This window comes from Talpa occidentalis, unplaced genomic scaffold (assembly GCF_014898055.3).
Source record: "Talpa occidentalis isolate TD23 unplaced genomic scaffold, MPIMG_talOcc4v2.1 talOcc4.12, whole genome shotgun sequence".
Lineage (NCBI taxonomy): Eukaryota > Metazoa > Chordata > Mammalia > Eulipotyphla > Talpidae > Talpa > Talpa occidentalis.
The window spans coordinates 39,236,077-39,254,146 of record NW_023601212.1 but is presented as its reverse complement, the minus strand read 5'-3'; the positions used below and the strand labels follow the sequence as shown (position 1 = coordinate 39,254,146).

The window sequence follows — 18,070 nt, the reverse complement described above, 5'->3', positions numbered from 1 at the left end:
ACCCAGGTATATATGGCCACATAGGTGCCAAGAGATACACCAACCAGGTCCCACAAAGGACCAGTCAAGTCAGAACAGGGTGAACACCACCCCCATATACCCCCGCCCAAAAAGAAGAAAACTAGGCTCTTGAAGGCCAGCTCTTCCTGCCTTTTGGAAGGGACAGGGGAATGAGGAGTCATGTCCTGCCCTCCTGGCCCCTAGGCTTAGGGGTTAGAGCCACAGGGAGCTCCTTGGGGTTAGGACTAGGGCAGGGAGCAGCATGTTCAATTGCACTCACATGGAGCCAATGAAAGCGACGTCAAACCAGAAAGCCAGACCATGAACTAGCCCTGAATGCAGCATGTGGAATTTGAATGGGATTTCTATCCTGGAAGGCAAAGGACAGTGGTGGCTAGGAAAGCCAAATAGGGACTGCCAGGAAGAAGAGGAGACATCTGGTGGCCCCAACCACCTGCCCAGAAGGAGGGGACAGGTGCCCATACCTGTGCAAATCTCCTTCTTTGGCTTCTAAGAAGTTCACTGTGTACTTGACAGACTTGGCCATCAGGATCCGGATGTCAAATGTGTCCTGGAAGAGACCACAGGTGTGACCTGGCTTACACTGCAGAGGTCAGTGAGAAAAGGGAGGCCCCTGCCCCTCTCCCTTTGGCCATAGCCTCTAAGCCATTCAGCTAAAGCCAGCATGTCTTCGTCAGACGTGCTAACAGGAGGATGAACTGCTGCAACACCATGGAGGGCAATTGGGTTAAAGCTTTCAACATGACCACTATACACTGCATTAAAGACTTGGCACTTTCACTTCTGGGAGTTGAACCTACAGATATATATATACGCATGTATGAATTCACATGAATAATCACAGACTGCCTATAGAAGCAACATTGAAAATATCTAGTTCTGAAGGGGCCAAGATGCTCAAGAAAAGGGAAATGCAGAAATGAAAGATGTGTTCTATTTGTGATTTGCAGCATTTGCTGATTCCTAAGCTATGTCTGGGGTGGGGTGTAAGGCCAAGAAACCAAGTAGAAAGCTGCTTCTAAGAGACTCAAAAACTTAAGGTAAAGGAAGGGGACCAGTGAAACACTGGGCTGGCCCTGACACCTCGTAAGGGTCCACCCAAAAGCAATGCTCTCAAAGTATGGGCCCTTTCAGCACACACTTCAAGGTCAAAATTATTTTCATAATAGCACTAAGATGATTTCTGCCTTTTTCATTCATTAAATGCAGAAGCAGAATTCAGCTGTCTTCTATTAAGCTACATACTTAAGAAATCTGCAAATCAAAAATGCCACTATTCTCACTGAAAGGTTTTCTTGGAACATTTTCTCATCAAAATGCTTTTTATGGGGGCCTCCCTAGTGGCACAAAGGTTAAAGATAGCACTATCAAGTTATCACCAGCCACTGCAGTATGAGTTCAATCCCTGGCCGGCCAGGGAGCAACCCACATGGCATAGCAGACCTCTCCTGCCTCGCCCGCTGCTCCCCTCAGCAGTGTATTTCAGTAGCTCCTCCTGCTCCCCACTCTCTCTGGTGAATCCTCTAACCCACCCACCCCCACCTCTGGCTTACACCCACCCCCACCTCTGGCTTACACTGGCTTACACTGGTATTTATGCATACCAGTTCTTGTATGCATAAATAAATCTTTAAAAAAATGCTTTTTATGTTAAGATATAATGGATTTTTATTATTTTAAAATGAATTAATAAACCTGTATTTAAAAGTTTTTTGGGTTTGTAATATTAACAGCTATCAATAGATACAACACACAAATTCTTACAGATCCCCCATTCTTGAGAACAAAAAAGGGCCCTAAGACTGAAAAGTATGAGAAATGCTGTCATATACGGGAGCCAGGAACTAGATCAGCCAAATGTTTTAGACTGAAAAGCAGTCTTCAAATCTCTCAAATGTCTGATAGGACCAATGTGATCTGTCCATATGGCTAACTGCTTGGAGAAAATAAACCCCTGAAAGGAAAAATATCATTCAGATTCTCTAAAAATTATCATTCTAACATTTAATGACCAGACATACAAAGAGACAGGATCAAAGTATGAGAATCAAAAATCAAGAGAATAAACACATTCACCTCTTACCCAGATATGAAAAAGTGATCATACACTTAAAATTAACATGTTCAAGAAATAAAGGTGAAAAATGGAGAATTTCACAGAGAATTGAAACAATAAAAGATAAACAAAATGAAATTCCAGAACTAAAATTAAGAAATCAGATTAGAAATAGAGGCCTATAAGATGGATCAGGAGAAAATGAAACTACTGAGAGAAAAAGGATGGAAAATATAGAAGAGTGTAAGAATCACCTGAGACTTGTTGAAAAGGTCTGGTGTACACATAATCTTCTCCCAGGGGGAGAGAGAATGGGACAAAGAATGTTTAAAGAGATGCTGCCCAAGAGTCTCCATAACTAGTGAAAGTAAACAAGAGAAAAGCAGTAGTAAAATATACCTAATTAAAACAAAAGACAAGAGAGTCTCCCTGGTGGCATAGGGGTTAAAATTTCAGCACTATGACCCTATCAGCACTATGACCCTATCGCCAGCCACTGAGGCCTGAGTTCGATCCCCAGCCAGGAAGCTGACCCACATGGTGCAGCAGACCTCTCCTGTCTCACCTGCTACTCCCCTCAGCAGTGTATTTCAGTAGGTCCACGTGCTCATCTCCCTACTCTGTCTCTGGTGAATCCTCTCACCCACCCTGCCTGCCGCACCTCTGGCCTACACCCCAGTTCTTGTATGCATAAACAAATAAAAATAAATCTTTAAAAAAAATGCAAGAGTTAAAAGAAACAAGAGAAACAGAACAGTAAGATGATAGATTTATATGCATAAAACCCAATAATTACTGGTAAGTGCTGGTAAAACATTCTACTTGAAAGACAAAAAAAAAAAAAAATTCAATCTGGGTAATAAACAAAACCAAATATGCTGCTTACAGGACACAAACCTTAAGTAATAAGAACTCAAAATGATTCAAAATAGAAGAATGGATAATCATTTACTGTGCAAAGAACAAAAGCAAGCCAGAGTAGCCAACCCACTCTCAAGAGAAAGTAAAGCATGTACTACTAGAGATAAAATAATTAATCAAAAAAGAAGAATATCTTATAATCCTAAATGTGTATGCATTATTAGCATGGTGTCAAAAATTATAAGGCAAAACCTTTCAAAACTAAAAGGGAAAAGAAGTCTACAATCGATAGGAAAGGTAGATAAAAAATCAGTAGATATAAGGCCTCCTTGATGATGCAGGGGTTAAAGGCACAGAGCTATCAAGCTACTGGCAGCCACTGCAGCATGAGTTCTATCCCCGGCCAGGTAGGGAGCTACTCACAGGGCGCAGCAGACCTCTCCTGTCTCACCTGCTGCTCTCCTCAGCAGTGTATTCTGCTCCCCACTCTCTCTGCTGAATCCTCTCATTCCCTCGCACTTCTGACTTACACCCCAGTTCTTGTATGAATAAATAAATGAATCTTTTAAAAAAAATCAGTAGATGTAGAATTGAGGCCCTAGATGGGGAGAGAAGGCAAAGTGGGGAGGGTGTACAATGGACTGATGGAGAACTGTGGGTGCCTTGGTGGTGGGTGTGTTTCGAAGGGTGTGGTGTAATACCTGTAAACAATATATAGTACTGTAAGCCAGTGTTACCTCAATTAAGAATTTTTTAATTTTTAAATAAAAAGGAAAAAAATCAGAAGACTTGAACAATTAACAGTTTGACCTAATTGACATCCATATAACACTTGTACTGAACAGTGATTTTAAAATACACATTTTGCTGGAGTGCATACCATAGAAATCAAAAGAGACCACACACTGGGCATAAAGCAACTCTCAACAAATTTCAAAGGACTGAAATCATACAGTCTATGCCCTCTGATCACAGATTTTAAGACAAAACAACAATATGTTGACTACTATATTTTGAGAAGAAAAAGGTCTAAAAACATGTATTGGAACATGAACATTAAGAAGAAATCATCTGGAAACAAGAAATACTGTTTGCCTATAGGAAGGAGACTGGTTGGGATTTGAAATGGGAACGCATGGGTTTATCAGTTAAAATATCTCAATAATTAAAATCACTCCATCAATAAAATCAGTTCACCAAGGACCCACTTATCTGGTAACAGTTCACAGGTACTGCATGCTTACTGCGCGCCAAGCACTACAGACTTTGTGCTACTTTATTCCTAACATCTCTGCAAGAGAGCTCTGTGTAGGCAGAAGCCAGAGCCCCGAGACAGTGGCTACCCCAGGGCTGCACAGCTGGCACAAGCCTAACAGGGAAGCCCATCAGCCCAGAGGAGGGCCATGCCCAGTGCTAACTGCGATAGTGCTCTGGGTGTCCCACTCACCACCACAGGCTGCCGGAAATACTCATCCACCGCGGCGCCTCGGAGGGCCGACAGGTCTACTCCGTGGAAGGATGGCTGGTACCTGCAGAAAGCCCCGGACCCCCCCATGACAAGGTCACCAGCAGCAGGAGAGACAGGTGTGGCAGCCTGCCTTCTCTCCCAGCTGGCCCTTGTCCAGCCCAAGTCTTTCAGGTCCTACTGAGGATGAGGGGAAAAAAAAGAGAAGCGGGCCATCCCGGAGAAGGCAGGCGTGGGGCCTGGGCAGGACACCCAGGGCACACTCACCAGAAGTTGGCCTTGGTGAACTGCTCCATGTAGAGCTGTTCATCCGTGAAGGGCGCGAGGTGGACGTCACCAATGGTGGGGAACATGTTTCCTGGGAGTAGGGGGCAGGGAGGGGTGCTGACATCAGGGTGGGACATGCCGCAGGGCCTGGCAGAACCTCCAAAGAGCCCCAGGACCAACCCTGGGCCTCCCAGCCTCTCATTCATGCCTTCATTCATCTCATATATTCAGGTGATGCAGAGACAGCACCCACGCTGCTAATGGTCATGACAAGCACTTGACAGGAACCATATCACTAAACCTAGCCATCTCACTAAACTCAGACAGCCACCCAGAGCCAGGAGGGCCTGTCCTTACGTCCCATTACTAGGGCTGGGAAGCAAGAAGGCACCCACCAGAGTCTTAGGGGCAAGTAAGCAGTGCCCAGGGTGTGGCCAGACCACTGGGGCCCTGCTTCCTCAGCTGGTGGGTCACGACAAGAAAGCAAGGTGAGGTGTTCTGGACAGAATGAGGGTGAGCCCCGTGCTATTCCAGTTGGGCCTCAGCTGAGGCTACAGACTGGCTGGGGATTCAGCTGAAATTCTATCACCATGATTGGCTGGGCACACAGCCTCATCTGGGTGGTCCTCATCTGGGTGACTCATGGGCAGTCATGAGTCAGTCAGTAGTAGGGACAGCCTGTGCTCGGATGACCCCGCCTACCTTGGGAAGTCTAGGGCCCTGAGTCACCTGGCTTCCAAATGTGGGACTCCCTCCATCCTTCTAAGCCAGAAATGGGCCCCTGAGGGGCTAACAGGATCTGCCATCTTCAGGAGCTTGAAGGCTGGGCCACAGCCACAGGGTTGAGGGAAAGGAGCTCCTGGACTGTCTCAGGGGCCACTTGAAGATCACCTGCCCCCGTGGACCCGACTAACCTCCCTGGGGTATCACAGGTTGATGCCCTCAGCCCTCAATAGACCTAAAGACGTGGTTAGGGGAAGAGTTCCCTTTAATTCCCCCCAAGAGTTTCCTGAGAAGGAACAAAGCACATGTACACAGACAGGGGAGGCGGCAGTGGCCCCAGGTCTTTTTCTGGGAAGGCTGCTTGAGCAGAGGGATATGCAGCTCCCCCAGAATCCCTCCAACTGCTTTTACGTCCCGTAGGAACAGCACACTGTGCTGGGGCCACCACATCTAGGGGGCATGGGAGAGCAGGTCCAGACAGTCTCGCTTCCCACGCACACCCGGACACAGGAGCAAGCCATGCCATCAGACATGCCAATCACCTACTACCTCCAGGAACTGAGCTCACGACACGTTCAAGGCCTCAATCAACAAGGTCCAGAGGAGGAAGTAGGTGCTGGCCCCGCCAGCACACTGAATCACCATTCTCTGCCCCATGGCTGCCATCCTGCCTCTGATCCTCCTGTGCCACATACAAATAACTACCTGCCTACATAGAAATAACATATGGAATCAGAGCCAAGCAGAGAGATGGATGCGCACCAGCAGACATTTAGGGCTACACAGACCCTCCGTGACATTGACAGCAACATAAACAGCTATCAGTGGCCCAGAAGAATGGACAGGCAGACACACCAGACAGCTGCCCCCCACTCTAGTCCACATATATGCACATATATACACACACACCCCCAGCCCTGTCTCCCTAGCTTTGAAGAATGCAAGGACTCAGCAAGGTGAAGGCTCAGTTCACAGAACCCTTAGGAATGCAGATGAGAGGCCAGCTCCTGGGCAAGATGCTCCTACCGAAATGCATTACAGCTTATGCCCGAACCAGTGGATGCCACCCTCATGACATCAGGGCTCGAGATGGCAGAGGCAGCCTGGTGACCCTTTGGGGGCTCAAGGAGATCTCCTGTGTACTCTGGCTGTGTGGGTGGGGCAGATAGGTGATGGCCTTGTTTGGGACCCAGGGCCACCGATCACAGCCATCTGGAATACGGTTGGGGCAGGAAGCAGGGGCAAAGGCCCCAATGTCCCCAGTACCCTGGCACTGACACAGGCCAGCAGGGAGCTGAACCACTATTGAGCCTACTGAGCAGCAGCCAAGGCTCTTTAAGGGGGCTTGTGAAGCCCCAGCATGGTAGCTACTCCCCCAGCCTGCTGGCCCTGCACCCAATGGGACACTCACCACTGGGCTTCAGGTACTTCTTGGCATGGAGGTAGCTCTCAAGCATGCGCTCATTGAAGAGCATGTAGCCCATGGGCTCGGAGATGATGATATCCACCTGCTCAGGGAGAGAGACCTCCTCCACCTTCCCAGGGATGACCACGATACGGTCGGTGAGGTTGTTACTCTTCACTAAGACCTGCAGGCAGGCAAATCAATGAGGTGAGGGGATCCCTGTGCCCATACCTCCTCTCAGGGAAGCCTCTGTTCCCCCATTGTCACCAAACTCCCTGTTGCCTCCTTATAGTAAGGTCCTAGCCACAGTCAAGTTCACCCACAATCAGTTAGTAATCTATTCCTCTCTAGCCTTCCCTGCTATGGCCACCCAGTTCCCTGAGGTCACCTCTATCCTCAGGGGACTATGGCTGAGAGGTGCAGAGATGGGGATGAGGCTTTGCTATAACCACCAAAGCTAAATGTGGATACATGCTCCCAGGCAGCACTCCCAGCGCTCAGAATCTGTGCAAAGATAGTTGCAAGTGGGGGAGGTGACACATGTACAAGGGCTCAGTACCACATGTGTTTGTGCTGCGAAGACTGAGATGCAGCTTAAATGTCAACAACATCCTTACATGTGTCTATAAACAATGATCTGCCTGGGCAGAAATGCTCTGCAGCCGCTAGAAACTGAGGGAGCTCTCCACAGGAGGACACAGTCCCAGGTACATGGTAAAGGGAACAGAGAAGGGGCCAGGTGGTCGTGTGCTCATTTGTGTGGGCTCTGGGCAGGTAGAGGTGGGGAACACGCTGGCTTTTGTGGCCACAGCCAGCTCTGGAGAGCTTTCAGGAGTGTCTCCCTGCGGGGTGAGGTGGCAGAGAGCCTGGATGGAGTAGGGCAGCATCTTCACTGTTTTGGTTAACAGTTGTTTCCAATTCTAAGGTTCTGAACTCAAAATGAAGATTTCAGTGCAAGAAAAGGAAAAAAATTAAACTAAATCCGTAGTTACCCACATTTACAAATGCCTCAAGTCTGGGTGACTGTGTAGTCCAAGCCCTGAAGCACCAGGCTACACAGCCCCTGGAGACCTGAAACCGCCCCAGAAACTAGCAGTAATCACCAGTCATGGGCGGGGCAGCACCTCAGGCCCATCAAGTCCCTCCCTTCCAAGACCACTCATTTTAGGGGACAAAAAAACCAAAGTAAACGAGTGCTCCCCTTAGGGGCTGCAGCAGGACTGGCTTCCCAGACTGGAGCAGGTACAGAGCTACAGGGTGATGGTGAGAATGGGCTGGGGGCCCGGCACGCTGCTGACCTCAGCGTGCTGGGCCATGGTGCTGGCCTCTACAGCATAGATCTTCCTCGCTCCAGCTTGGGCAGCAAAAAATGACAGGATCCCAGAGCCACAGCCAACGTCAAGTACGATCTGAAGGAGGGGGAATGGGGAAAATAAGACATTGGTGAAGTGACAATTGTGCCAGGTATGCATGGGGAGTGGCATTTACTCCCTGACAGACCCACCCCATGCCCTGAAGTCTGCTTCCCCTTAACACCACTGGCTGTCCAAAAGGCTGCTTTCAAGAACAACCTGGAGCACAGAGGAGACCCATTTCTGGATCAAAGAGTGGTAAAATGAGGTCTCAGAAGACAGTGAGGATGTTAAGAACACCACACATAACCAGACCCGATTCTAAAGGAACAGACCTGATTCTAAAGGAACAATTTGAGTTGATGAACTATCTATGCAGCTTGGGTATCAGCTTGTCCAGTTTCTCTGGGAATGAGCTCTTGCTAGGAAAGAACACCTCAGAGCCCGGTGTCTAAGTGCTGAGTGGCCATGTACTCAAAGAGGGCAAGAGGAGGGCGGCCCTAATCCCAGACCCCATCAGCCCCCAGGGAAAGCTCCCAATGGGCCCCAACCCTATGGTCAGCAGGCCTCCACATCAAGCCCAGCAAGCCCCTTCTAGGGCTGAGACCAGGGTCCTCCCGGAAGCCAGTGCAGCAGCTGAGCAGAGTGCTTCCCCAGGCCTCTGCGGCCCTCTCAGAAAGGAAAGGAACGATGGGACGTGTTGGTGGCAATATACCCTGGCAGCGTGCTAACCCCTTCCGAGAGAAGTAGTCAGGGCTTCAGGTGGGGCAGGTGAGCTGTCTAAGCACTGGCACCAGTTTGGCATTCCCAAAAGAGTGATGGCCCTCACAATATGGGCTCCTGGAAGGTCAAGGCTAATGTTCAGTAGGTTGTCCCACATTCTAAATTTGTCTGACTGTTTCTGCATAAGTGGAAGCACAATAAATGCCTCTGTGGTGACATACAGGAATGTTCTAGCTCATAACTGCCCTGGGCATGGGGCAGGCACAGTAAAGCACCCAGTAGGGGTGCCAGAATTGTCAACTGTCAAAGCTCCAGATGAACCAGGCCATGGTTCTCTGTCCCAAAAAAGCTGGAGATTTTTGTGAAGGAGCCAAGCTCTGCTCAGGCTCAATTCATACCAGTGGCCAGGATAGAGTAGATGCCGGGATGTCCAGTGAGGTGCCAGGAACAACTGCTATGTCAGGACGCCTCCCCAGGGTTGGGGCTCAGGGCCTCAGTGTCCTGAGAGTACTTTCAGCAGTGCTGGAGGCATGACCAGGCACTACAGTAGGCACATCCATGTAGACCATGCAGAGCCCTCCAAGATGTGTTGAGAAAAATATGCTCCCATTTGGTTCAAAAGAAAAAGCAAACTCTAGGCCACAGAAAAAGAAGAGAACAAACTTTCCCCATTGAACCTATGTGCTCTGGACTGCTCTCTCTTTAACCATGAGTGTATACTGCTTGTCAATAGTAAAAAGATTTTAAAAGGAACTAGGGAAGCAACTAAACAAATATCACAACCATGTGACTTAACAGCTATGTCCCAAGACATGCCATTAGCTGGGGGAAGTATTTTGCAGGAAGAGTATGGAGGATACAGTTCTATGTTGTTGCTTAACAATAATAATAATAAAAAAAATCAGATGAAATAATTGTAAAACGTGCTAATATATGCTGGGAGAAAATCCGGAAGAGGCTTTACCACTGGCTTAAGTTGCTTTGAAATAAATGACAAAGGTTTTTCATACCTGTTTTTCACACATGGGCTTTTACAGTAAGTAGATCTGGTTTTGTAACCCCCCAAAAATTAAACTCAAGACACAGAGAAAAAATGTATATAAATAACTGACACAATGACGAAGAAGCCAAGGGAAGAGCACCAGAGTCCCATGGAAGGCACATGTGGCCTCACTCACCTTGTCCTTGAAGTCTGTGTGGTTCTGAAGGATTGCACGCTGATAGGTGCCCGTCCGCACGTAGTCCTGCATCATGTTCTGCTGCTGGGATAGGTAGCCATAAAACTGGAACAGAGATATGCCAATGGCACAGGGCATGTAGCAGGGTCACAGAGGGCCAAGGTTCTGGCTTGCCCTGTTAGAGCAGGTACTGTGCCTCTAGCACAAGCCTCTCTCTGGAGGCCATCCACACCCCCTCTGCTGGCCTGGGCCCCCCTGGAGCAGGAAGCTGGAGGGCTGCTCCCAGCAGGGACACTGCCATATCACCATGGCTAAAGGACAGAGCTGGATGAATCTGGACCTGGAAGTCATCCAGGTTTTGCCAGAGGTGGTGTTCTAGGACCAGGGATCACCTGCCCCATCTTAGGGGCCCCAAAGCATAGAGGAGCAAATCAAACAGAACCCTAGAATTCAGAGCACCAGGCAGGTAAGGTGCTGCGGGTTCTCTCTGTAAGACAACAGGCGATCAGGAGGCAGTGCAGCATCTGGGCAGGGACACAGGCTTTGGCATCAGGAAGACCTGGTTTCCCATCTTGGCTCTGTTGCATTATAGCTGTGTGACTTGGAGCAAGTCACTTAACCTCTCTGAGCCTCAGTTTTCTCATCTGTAAAATGGGGATAATAATAGTACTTACCTCCTAGAGTTGTTGGGAGGAATCAAGTTCTCCCTACATGTGAGAGCACTTAGACCACAGCCTAGACTATAATGCATGGTCAGTTATTAGAACTGTTCTACTGTTACTCAAAATGCCCATAAGGCTAAGCTTCAACTGCACTGAAATCCTTCCAGCAACCCTCTTAGGCAGGCACTGGCATCTCTGTTTCACAGATGAGGAAACTGAGGCCCAGCAAGTAAAGGATGCCTGCCCAAGGTCACGCAGCTAGTAAAGGATAGATCGAGAACATGAACCCAGGTGGGTCTGTGTGGCCTCCTGGGGGCTGCCTGGTAGAAGTGACAGACCCACCTGGAAATACTGCACGGCAGAGGACTCCTCTGTGCGCTCGCTGAACACCGACCGCTCCAGGGTGTGCCCCCGGCAGGTTTTCAGGATGTTGTAGAAGGAAAAGAAATCTGGAAGGAGGAAGTCAGGTCACACATGTCCCCTTGGGGGAGGGGGAGAGGGTAAGACAAGCTAGCAGCCCCTCATTCAATCCAGCTGCACATCCTGACTTTTCTACCTTGAATGTGTGTTTGACCATTTCTTTTTTCTAAAAACAATGTTTAAATTTAAAGAAAAGAAGGTGGTCGAGCCTGCCCCTTGGTGGCCGACACAGTTGAAAATGCAGGTGTCCCTGCACTGAAGCGCAGGTGTTCCATGCCCCCTGTGGGCTGCAGGGCAAGGGTTCCCAAGACTCTGAAGCTGCCCATTGACCCACGCGTCAACTTCTGGGATTTGCCTTAGCAAACAGGTGCAAGTCCACCCCAAAGCTCAAGGCTGTGTCTGTATGTGGCAGAGGACAATGTCCACATAGGGAACTAGATGGAAGCCATGGACATAAAGAATATGGAATCTGTGGACATAAAGCAGCTATCGGAGGACTGATCACAGGTATGCAGAACCAGGAAATATGCGCTAAGTTGTATTTATTAGTACAGAAAGATGACCACTAAATTCTATCAAGATAAAAGAAAACAATCACAAAGACATAAAGTAGAACGGTGGGGGCAAGAGGCTGGGAGGTGCTGGGCAGTTGGTATTTCATGAGGAAAGTTTCAGTTCTGCAAAATGAGAGTTCTGGAAGTGGTGGTGACTGCTACCCAATCTAATGGTTAATGTTTTTTGGTTTTTTTTTTTTTTTAAAGATTTATTTATTTATACAAGCACTGGGTACAGTCAGAAGCGCAGGAGGGTGAGAGAATTCACCAGAGCCAGAGTGGGAAACAGTACAGGCAGACCGATGATACACTGCTGAGGGGAGCAGGGGGTGGCAGGAGAGGACTGCACACCATGTGGGACCCTTGCCCAGCGGCCGGGGATCAAATCAGCGCTGCAGAGGCTGTGGGCAGCTTCGCAACCCAGCGCTCAACTGCTGCGCCACCGGGGAGGCCCTGTGATGGTTAATGTTATATGGATTTTACCACCATTTTTCAAAAAGCGGAACAGTATTCATGTGGCAATCTCTAAAAATTAAGTTTGGGAGGATGGTAGCAATGGCTGTACAATGGAAAGTGCTTAATGCCACTGAAACATACACTAAAAAATGGCAAATATTTGCTACATGTGCTTGACCATAATTTTAAGAAGTGATAGGGATTCAAAGACCCCCACCATGACATGATTCTCTGAAAGGAGCACACCAGGCTGGGGCATCGGTTGGTCTCTTGGAGAAGGGCCACAGAAGCCAGGTCCTGAAGGACCAAAAGGAGCCATGAGGGAGGAGGGACTGGGACAGGGAGCAGTAACACACTCAAACATGGCTTTATCTCCACATGGGAATAAGATTTTTGATGGCATCGGAGCATTCACCAGATACACAGGCCACTTCTCAACCAAGCTCCAAGCCCCTGGTTCTGGGTGCCAGGCTTCTGCTACTGAGACTGAAGGGATTCATACCGTTCGGTGTGGCAAACTGGATGAGGACACTGTTGCAGCCCAGGGTGATGATGAAGGACTGCTTCCCCACACGGCTGCACTCCGTCTCCCGGGACACTGAGCACTTAAACACACACACATCTTCATCTATAAGAGGAAAGAGAGGTGAGCGTGAGCTGGCAGGTCCCAGGGACACTTGTTCCAGTTGCGTTCTATCATTTTCACCCACCCTCAGAACCCCAGAAGAATCTGGGGTACCACAAAACCACCCTGGAAGTGTTGTTAAGTGACCTGCTTGTCCAGACCATACTGAGGTCAAGGTAATGGCCAGCGAGGAAAAAGGGAAACCAGAGCTGAGACAGGAGCCCAGCCTGGAGACCTCTGCCAGGACATTTCCCCATGGAGCACCATCTGGTGCCAGAAACCCCCTCCTGGTCCATTGGGCATCATATGGGAGGACAAAGGTAATACAGGTATTTGAATACAGGTATTTACATCATTTCACCTTTATGACAGACCTACCTGTTTAGTACCTGTTTTTGATAATCAAAAGAAATCTAAGAGGGTTTTTCACTTTTACAGTGAAAAGAGACAATAGCATTCAGCTTCTTCACTTTATGCTTTTTTACCTTATAAGGGATTCCACAGGAACGCTCTACTTTTGGGTAGTGCGGGACTCTCCCTAAGGGCATCTTTGGCAAGGTCACAGGTCACAGGCCCCAGCAGCATGCCCCAGGTCCCGCTGAGAGTCAGATATTCATTTGCCAATTCTCTGGTCATACTGCAGAAAATCACTGGGTGGGAACCTCAAGAAAGAAATATCCCAAAGTACCTCTACTTCCTTCAGCTGACTCCTTTCTTACACTTATGTGTTGTAGTGACGGTGAGCCACTGTAGCCATCAGAGCAGGACAGCCTGGACTTATGTCATGCCTACATTTCTTAGTGTTTGACACAGGCAGGTCACTTAGCCTCTCTGAGCCTGTTTTTCTGTCAAAGAGGGTTAATAGAGCAAGAGACACTAAAAAGAAGTGACCCTCAAATTTCAAGTGTGATCCTGGACTAAAAAACTCCTCAAAAGTTATAAGGGGGGGCCTCCCCGGTGGCGCAGCAGTTGAGCGCTGGGTTGCGAAGCTGCCCATGGCCTCTGCGGCGCCGGTTTGATCCCCGGCTGCTCCCCGGCCACCGGAGGAGGGTCCCACATGGTGCGCAGACCTCTCCTGCCGCCCGCTGCTCCCCTCAGCAGTGTACTTCGGTCCTTCTGCCTGCTCTGCTCCCCGCTCTGGCTCTGGTGAATTCTCTGACCCTCCCGCGCTTCTGACTGTACCCAGTGCATGTATAAACAAAACAAACAAACAAACAAATAAATAAAACACGCCTCTATAAAAAAATGTTTAAAAAAATAAATAAATAAATAAAAGTTATAAGGGGGCCTCCCTGGTGGCACAGGGGTTGAAGTCTCAACGCTGTCAAGCTATCACCAGCCACTGTGGCCTGAGTTCAATCCCTGGCCAGGGAGCTAACCCACATGGCAAAGCAGACCACTCCTGTCTAGCCCGTTGCTCCTCTCAGTAGTGTATATTTTCAGGAGATCCGCTTGATCTGCTCTCTGCTCTGTCTCTGGTGAATCCTCTCACCAGCCATGCTTCTGGCCTACACCCCAGTTTACAAGCACAAAAAAATAAATCTTTAGACAAAAAGCTATAATGGGGCCTCCCTGGTGGCACAAGGGGTTAAGCACCGCACTATGAAGCAATCTGCAACCTCTGCTGCACGAGTTTGATCTTCGGCTGGCCAGGAAGCAACCCACATGGTGCAGCAGACCTTTCCTGACTCGTCTGTGCCTGTTCTGTTCCCCACTCTGTCTCTGGTGAATCCTCTCATCCCCCACACCTCTGCCTGTAACCCAGCTCTTGTATGCATAAATAAATAAATCTTAAAAAAAAAAAAAGCTATAATGGACAATGAGAAATATGAGTGAGGGCTGCAGGTGCAATTATTTAGTCAATTGACATTGAATGAGGGTGCCAAGAATGTTCGTTCAATGGGGAAAATACAAATGGTGCTGGGACAAGTAAAAGAATGAAGTTGGACCCCTAACTCACACCATAAATAAAACTTGACTCAAATGGACCAATGACCTAGATGTGAAAGTTAAAACTATAAAACTCCTAGAAAAAATACAGGGTTAGGGCCTCCCTGATGGCGCAAGGGGTTAAGACACAGCATTATAAAGCTATCAGCAGCCACTGCAGCACGAGTTTGATCCCCGTCCAGGGAGGTGACCCAAATGGCACATCAGACCTCTCCTGTCTTACCCCCTGCTCCCCTCAGCAGTGTTTTCAGTCAGTCTGCCTGTTTTGCTCCCCACTCTGTCCCTGGTGAATCCTCTCACCCTCCCACGCCTCTGGGCTGTACCCCAGTTCTTATATAAATAAATAAATAAATCTTTTAAAAATGAAGAAAAAATTATATAAATTGACCATCAAAATTAAAAAACCTTTGTGCCTCCAACGGCACTATCAAGAAAGTGAAAAGACCACCTACAGAATAGGAGAAAATAGTTGCTAATCATTTATCTGATAAAGATCTAGAGTTGGGACTGTATGGACAATTCTAAAATTAAAAGATATACAACCAAAATAAAAACGGGCAAAGGACCTAAAGAGACTGTTCTCCAAACAAGATACACAAATGGCCAAAAAGCATACAAAAAATGCTCAACATCATTCATCATTAGTGAAATGCAAATCAAAATCACAAGGTAACACTACACACCCACCAAGACAGCCATAATTTAAAACAAAAAAGAGGAAAATAAGTATAAGTGAGGATGTGGGGAAAGTAGAAACCTCATAGCCTGCTGTGGAAAACAGTTTGGCAGTTCCTCAAAAAAGCAACCAAAAAAATAGATGGAATAAATAAACAAAAAATAAGTAAGAAAGGGGCCTCCCCAGTGGCACAGCAGTTGAGTGCTGGGTTCTAAAGCTGCCCGCAGCCTCCGCAGCGCCGGTTCAATCCCTGGCCGCCGGGCGAGGTTCCCACATGGCATGGCAGACCTCTCTTGCCACGCCCACTGCTCCCCTCAGCAGTGTATTTTGTCAGTCTACCTGTTCTGTTCCCCGCTCTGGCTCCGGTGAGTTCTCTCACCCTCCCGCGCTTCTGACTATACCTAGTGCTTGTATAAATAAATAAATAAATAAATCTTTTTTTAAAAAAAAAGGGGGGGGGAGTTCAACATGGAATTACCACTTGACTTGGCAATTCCACTGGTCTGTCAATTACTATAGTAGGGCCTCCCTGGTGGCACAAAGGGTTAAGCGCAGCACTATGAAGCTATCAGCAGCCTCTGCAGCACGAGTTCAATCCCCGGCTGACCAGGGAGGTGACCCACATGGCGCAGCAGACCTCTCCTGACTCACCCGCTGCTCCCCTCAGCAGTGTATTTCAGTCAGTCTGCCTGTTCTGCTCCCCACTCTGTCTCTGGTGAGTCCTCTCACCCCCCACACCTCTGGCCTATACCCTAGTTCTTGTATGCATAAATAAATAAATCTTAAAAAATAAATAAATGGACACACAGCTATGGTCCATCCACACAATGAAATATTACTCAGCCATAAAATGGAATGGAGTCCTAACACTTGCTACAACATGGACAAACCTTTTCAGAAACGTGCTAAGTTAAAAAAAAGTCAGGACACAAAAGGTCACACATAAATCCCATTTATACAAAATATGCAGACTCAGCATATCCATAGAGCTAGAAAGCGAACGGGTGGTTGCCAGGGGCTGGGAGGAGGGAGAACAGAGAATGCTTAATGGACAAGAGATTTCCTCTTGGGGTGAGGGGGATGTTTTGGACTACAAAGATGGTTACATAATACTAAACACAGCAAACTTACTAAGTGTACTAAAATGCCACTGAATTTATACATGTTAAAATGGTTTCTGTCATGTGAATTTTATCTAAATAGAAAAAAAAAAGTTCCCAATTGGTAAATATAGATGCTAAGGGCCAACAGGTGTTCATGGGGGTGCACGCTCTCTGTTCTTTGTGTGGTCGGAGCACGGGGCAAGGACCTGACCCTGGAGGAGGGCTCCTGGGCCACAGCCCGGGCTTCTGCCATATTACTCCACACCTTAGGAGCCAGGGGCTGCTCTCCTAGAGTCTGGGCAGGTACGTGGAAAGCATGTGCTGGCAGGCACAGCCCAACTGTACCCACAGGGGATCCTGGCCAAGGTGCTCCCAAGTCCAGCTAGATATTAGTTCCAGGAAGAGACCCTAAACCTTGGCATGATGCCTGTACCCACGCACACACTGGGGCAGTAGATAAAGTCGATCTGTCAGCTGTGCCTGGATGACAAGTAGACCAAGGATGGCCTCTGTTTATGAAGCAGCCTGGCAACCTGACCAGTTGCCCGAGGTGCCCTCTGCAACCTGGCGCCTGGCAGGCAACCAAAAGGACCTGCGCTGAGCACAGCTTGGCTTCATCCCTAAGGGCTGGGTTTGGGCCAGGGAAGCCAGGGCTGAGAGTGACCCAATCTGTCCCGTCATAGCAGCAGCAACCACAGCCCATGGAGCCAGCAATTTTGAGTGTCACATCTACACCTCTTATGAGCCAGTCACTGGCACATAGGAGGCACTCAGTAAATATTTGACAAACCAAAGAAAAGCTGGACCATGTTCCTAACTGCTTTTCAAGCTCTCAGACTGGCAGCCAAGGCCTCATTCCTCAGCTTCCCTCTCCCATCCCTTTCCTCATGGCCACACTTAGTCCCTTGGCCCCCACAGTGGGCAAGCCTTCACATATACCATTCTACCTTCTCTTACCCCCCTCTTCTCACAAGGATCAGTCCTCGGGACAAAGGCAGAATGGTGTAAGTGCCTATTCCTGCCAGTGGCCAGTCCCATGGGGCTACGGCTCACTCGTTGCCCAGGGTTGCATGATGAGGCAGAACAGAGCTAGAATGCCCACACCCACACCATTTCCTGTGCTGCTTCCAAGTGACTGAAATTTAATCAATCATACCTGTATAATAGAGCCTCCATAAAATCCCAAGGGATGGGGTTCAGAGAGCTTCCAGGTTGGTAAACACATAGTTTTAGAGAGAGTACAGCCATCAGAGAGTTCGGAAGCACTACACTCCTTCCCACACACCTTGCCCCACGCACTCCTCCCATCTGGCTGTTCCTGAGTTACATCCTTTTATAATAAACTTGTGATCTAATGAGTAAAATGTTTCTGAGTTCTGTAAGCCTCTTTAGCAAAGCAATCCAACCCAAGGAGGGGGGTGTGGGAGCCTCTGACTTAGAGTAAAGTCAATCAGGTATCTGAAACAGGGCAGAGAATATAGTCTTGTGGGATGGAGCCTTTCACTTGTGGACTCTGATGGTATCTGCAAGTAGACAGTGTTAGAACTGACCTGTAAGATGCCCAGTGGTGTGA

General features: G+C 48.3%; 1 protein-coding gene across 1 annotated transcript in view; it reads right to left on the bottom strand.

Moving 5' to 3' along the window:
• Window positions 1-18,070, bottom strand: part of CARM1 (coactivator associated arginine methyltransferase 1) — a 43,064-nt gene that overhangs the window by 2,911 nt on the left and 22,083 nt on the right. Inside the window, exons 2-10 of the mRNA XM_037505809.2 lie at window positions 12,646-12,771; window positions 11,056-11,162; window positions 10,052-10,156; window positions 8,097-8,207; window positions 6,805-6,982; window positions 4,671-4,761; window positions 4,386-4,467; window positions 486-571; window positions 281-370 (exon numbers count right to left, since the gene is read on the bottom strand). Coding sequence (XP_037361706.2) covers window positions 281-370; window positions 486-571; window positions 4,386-4,467; window positions 4,671-4,761; window positions 6,805-6,982; window positions 8,097-8,207; window positions 10,052-10,156; window positions 11,056-11,162; window positions 12,646-12,771 — 976 coding nt within the window. The remainder of the gene's footprint in view (window positions 1-280; window positions 371-485; window positions 572-4,385; window positions 4,468-4,670; window positions 4,762-6,804; window positions 6,983-8,096; window positions 8,208-10,051; window positions 10,157-11,055; window positions 11,163-12,645; window positions 12,772-18,070) is intronic.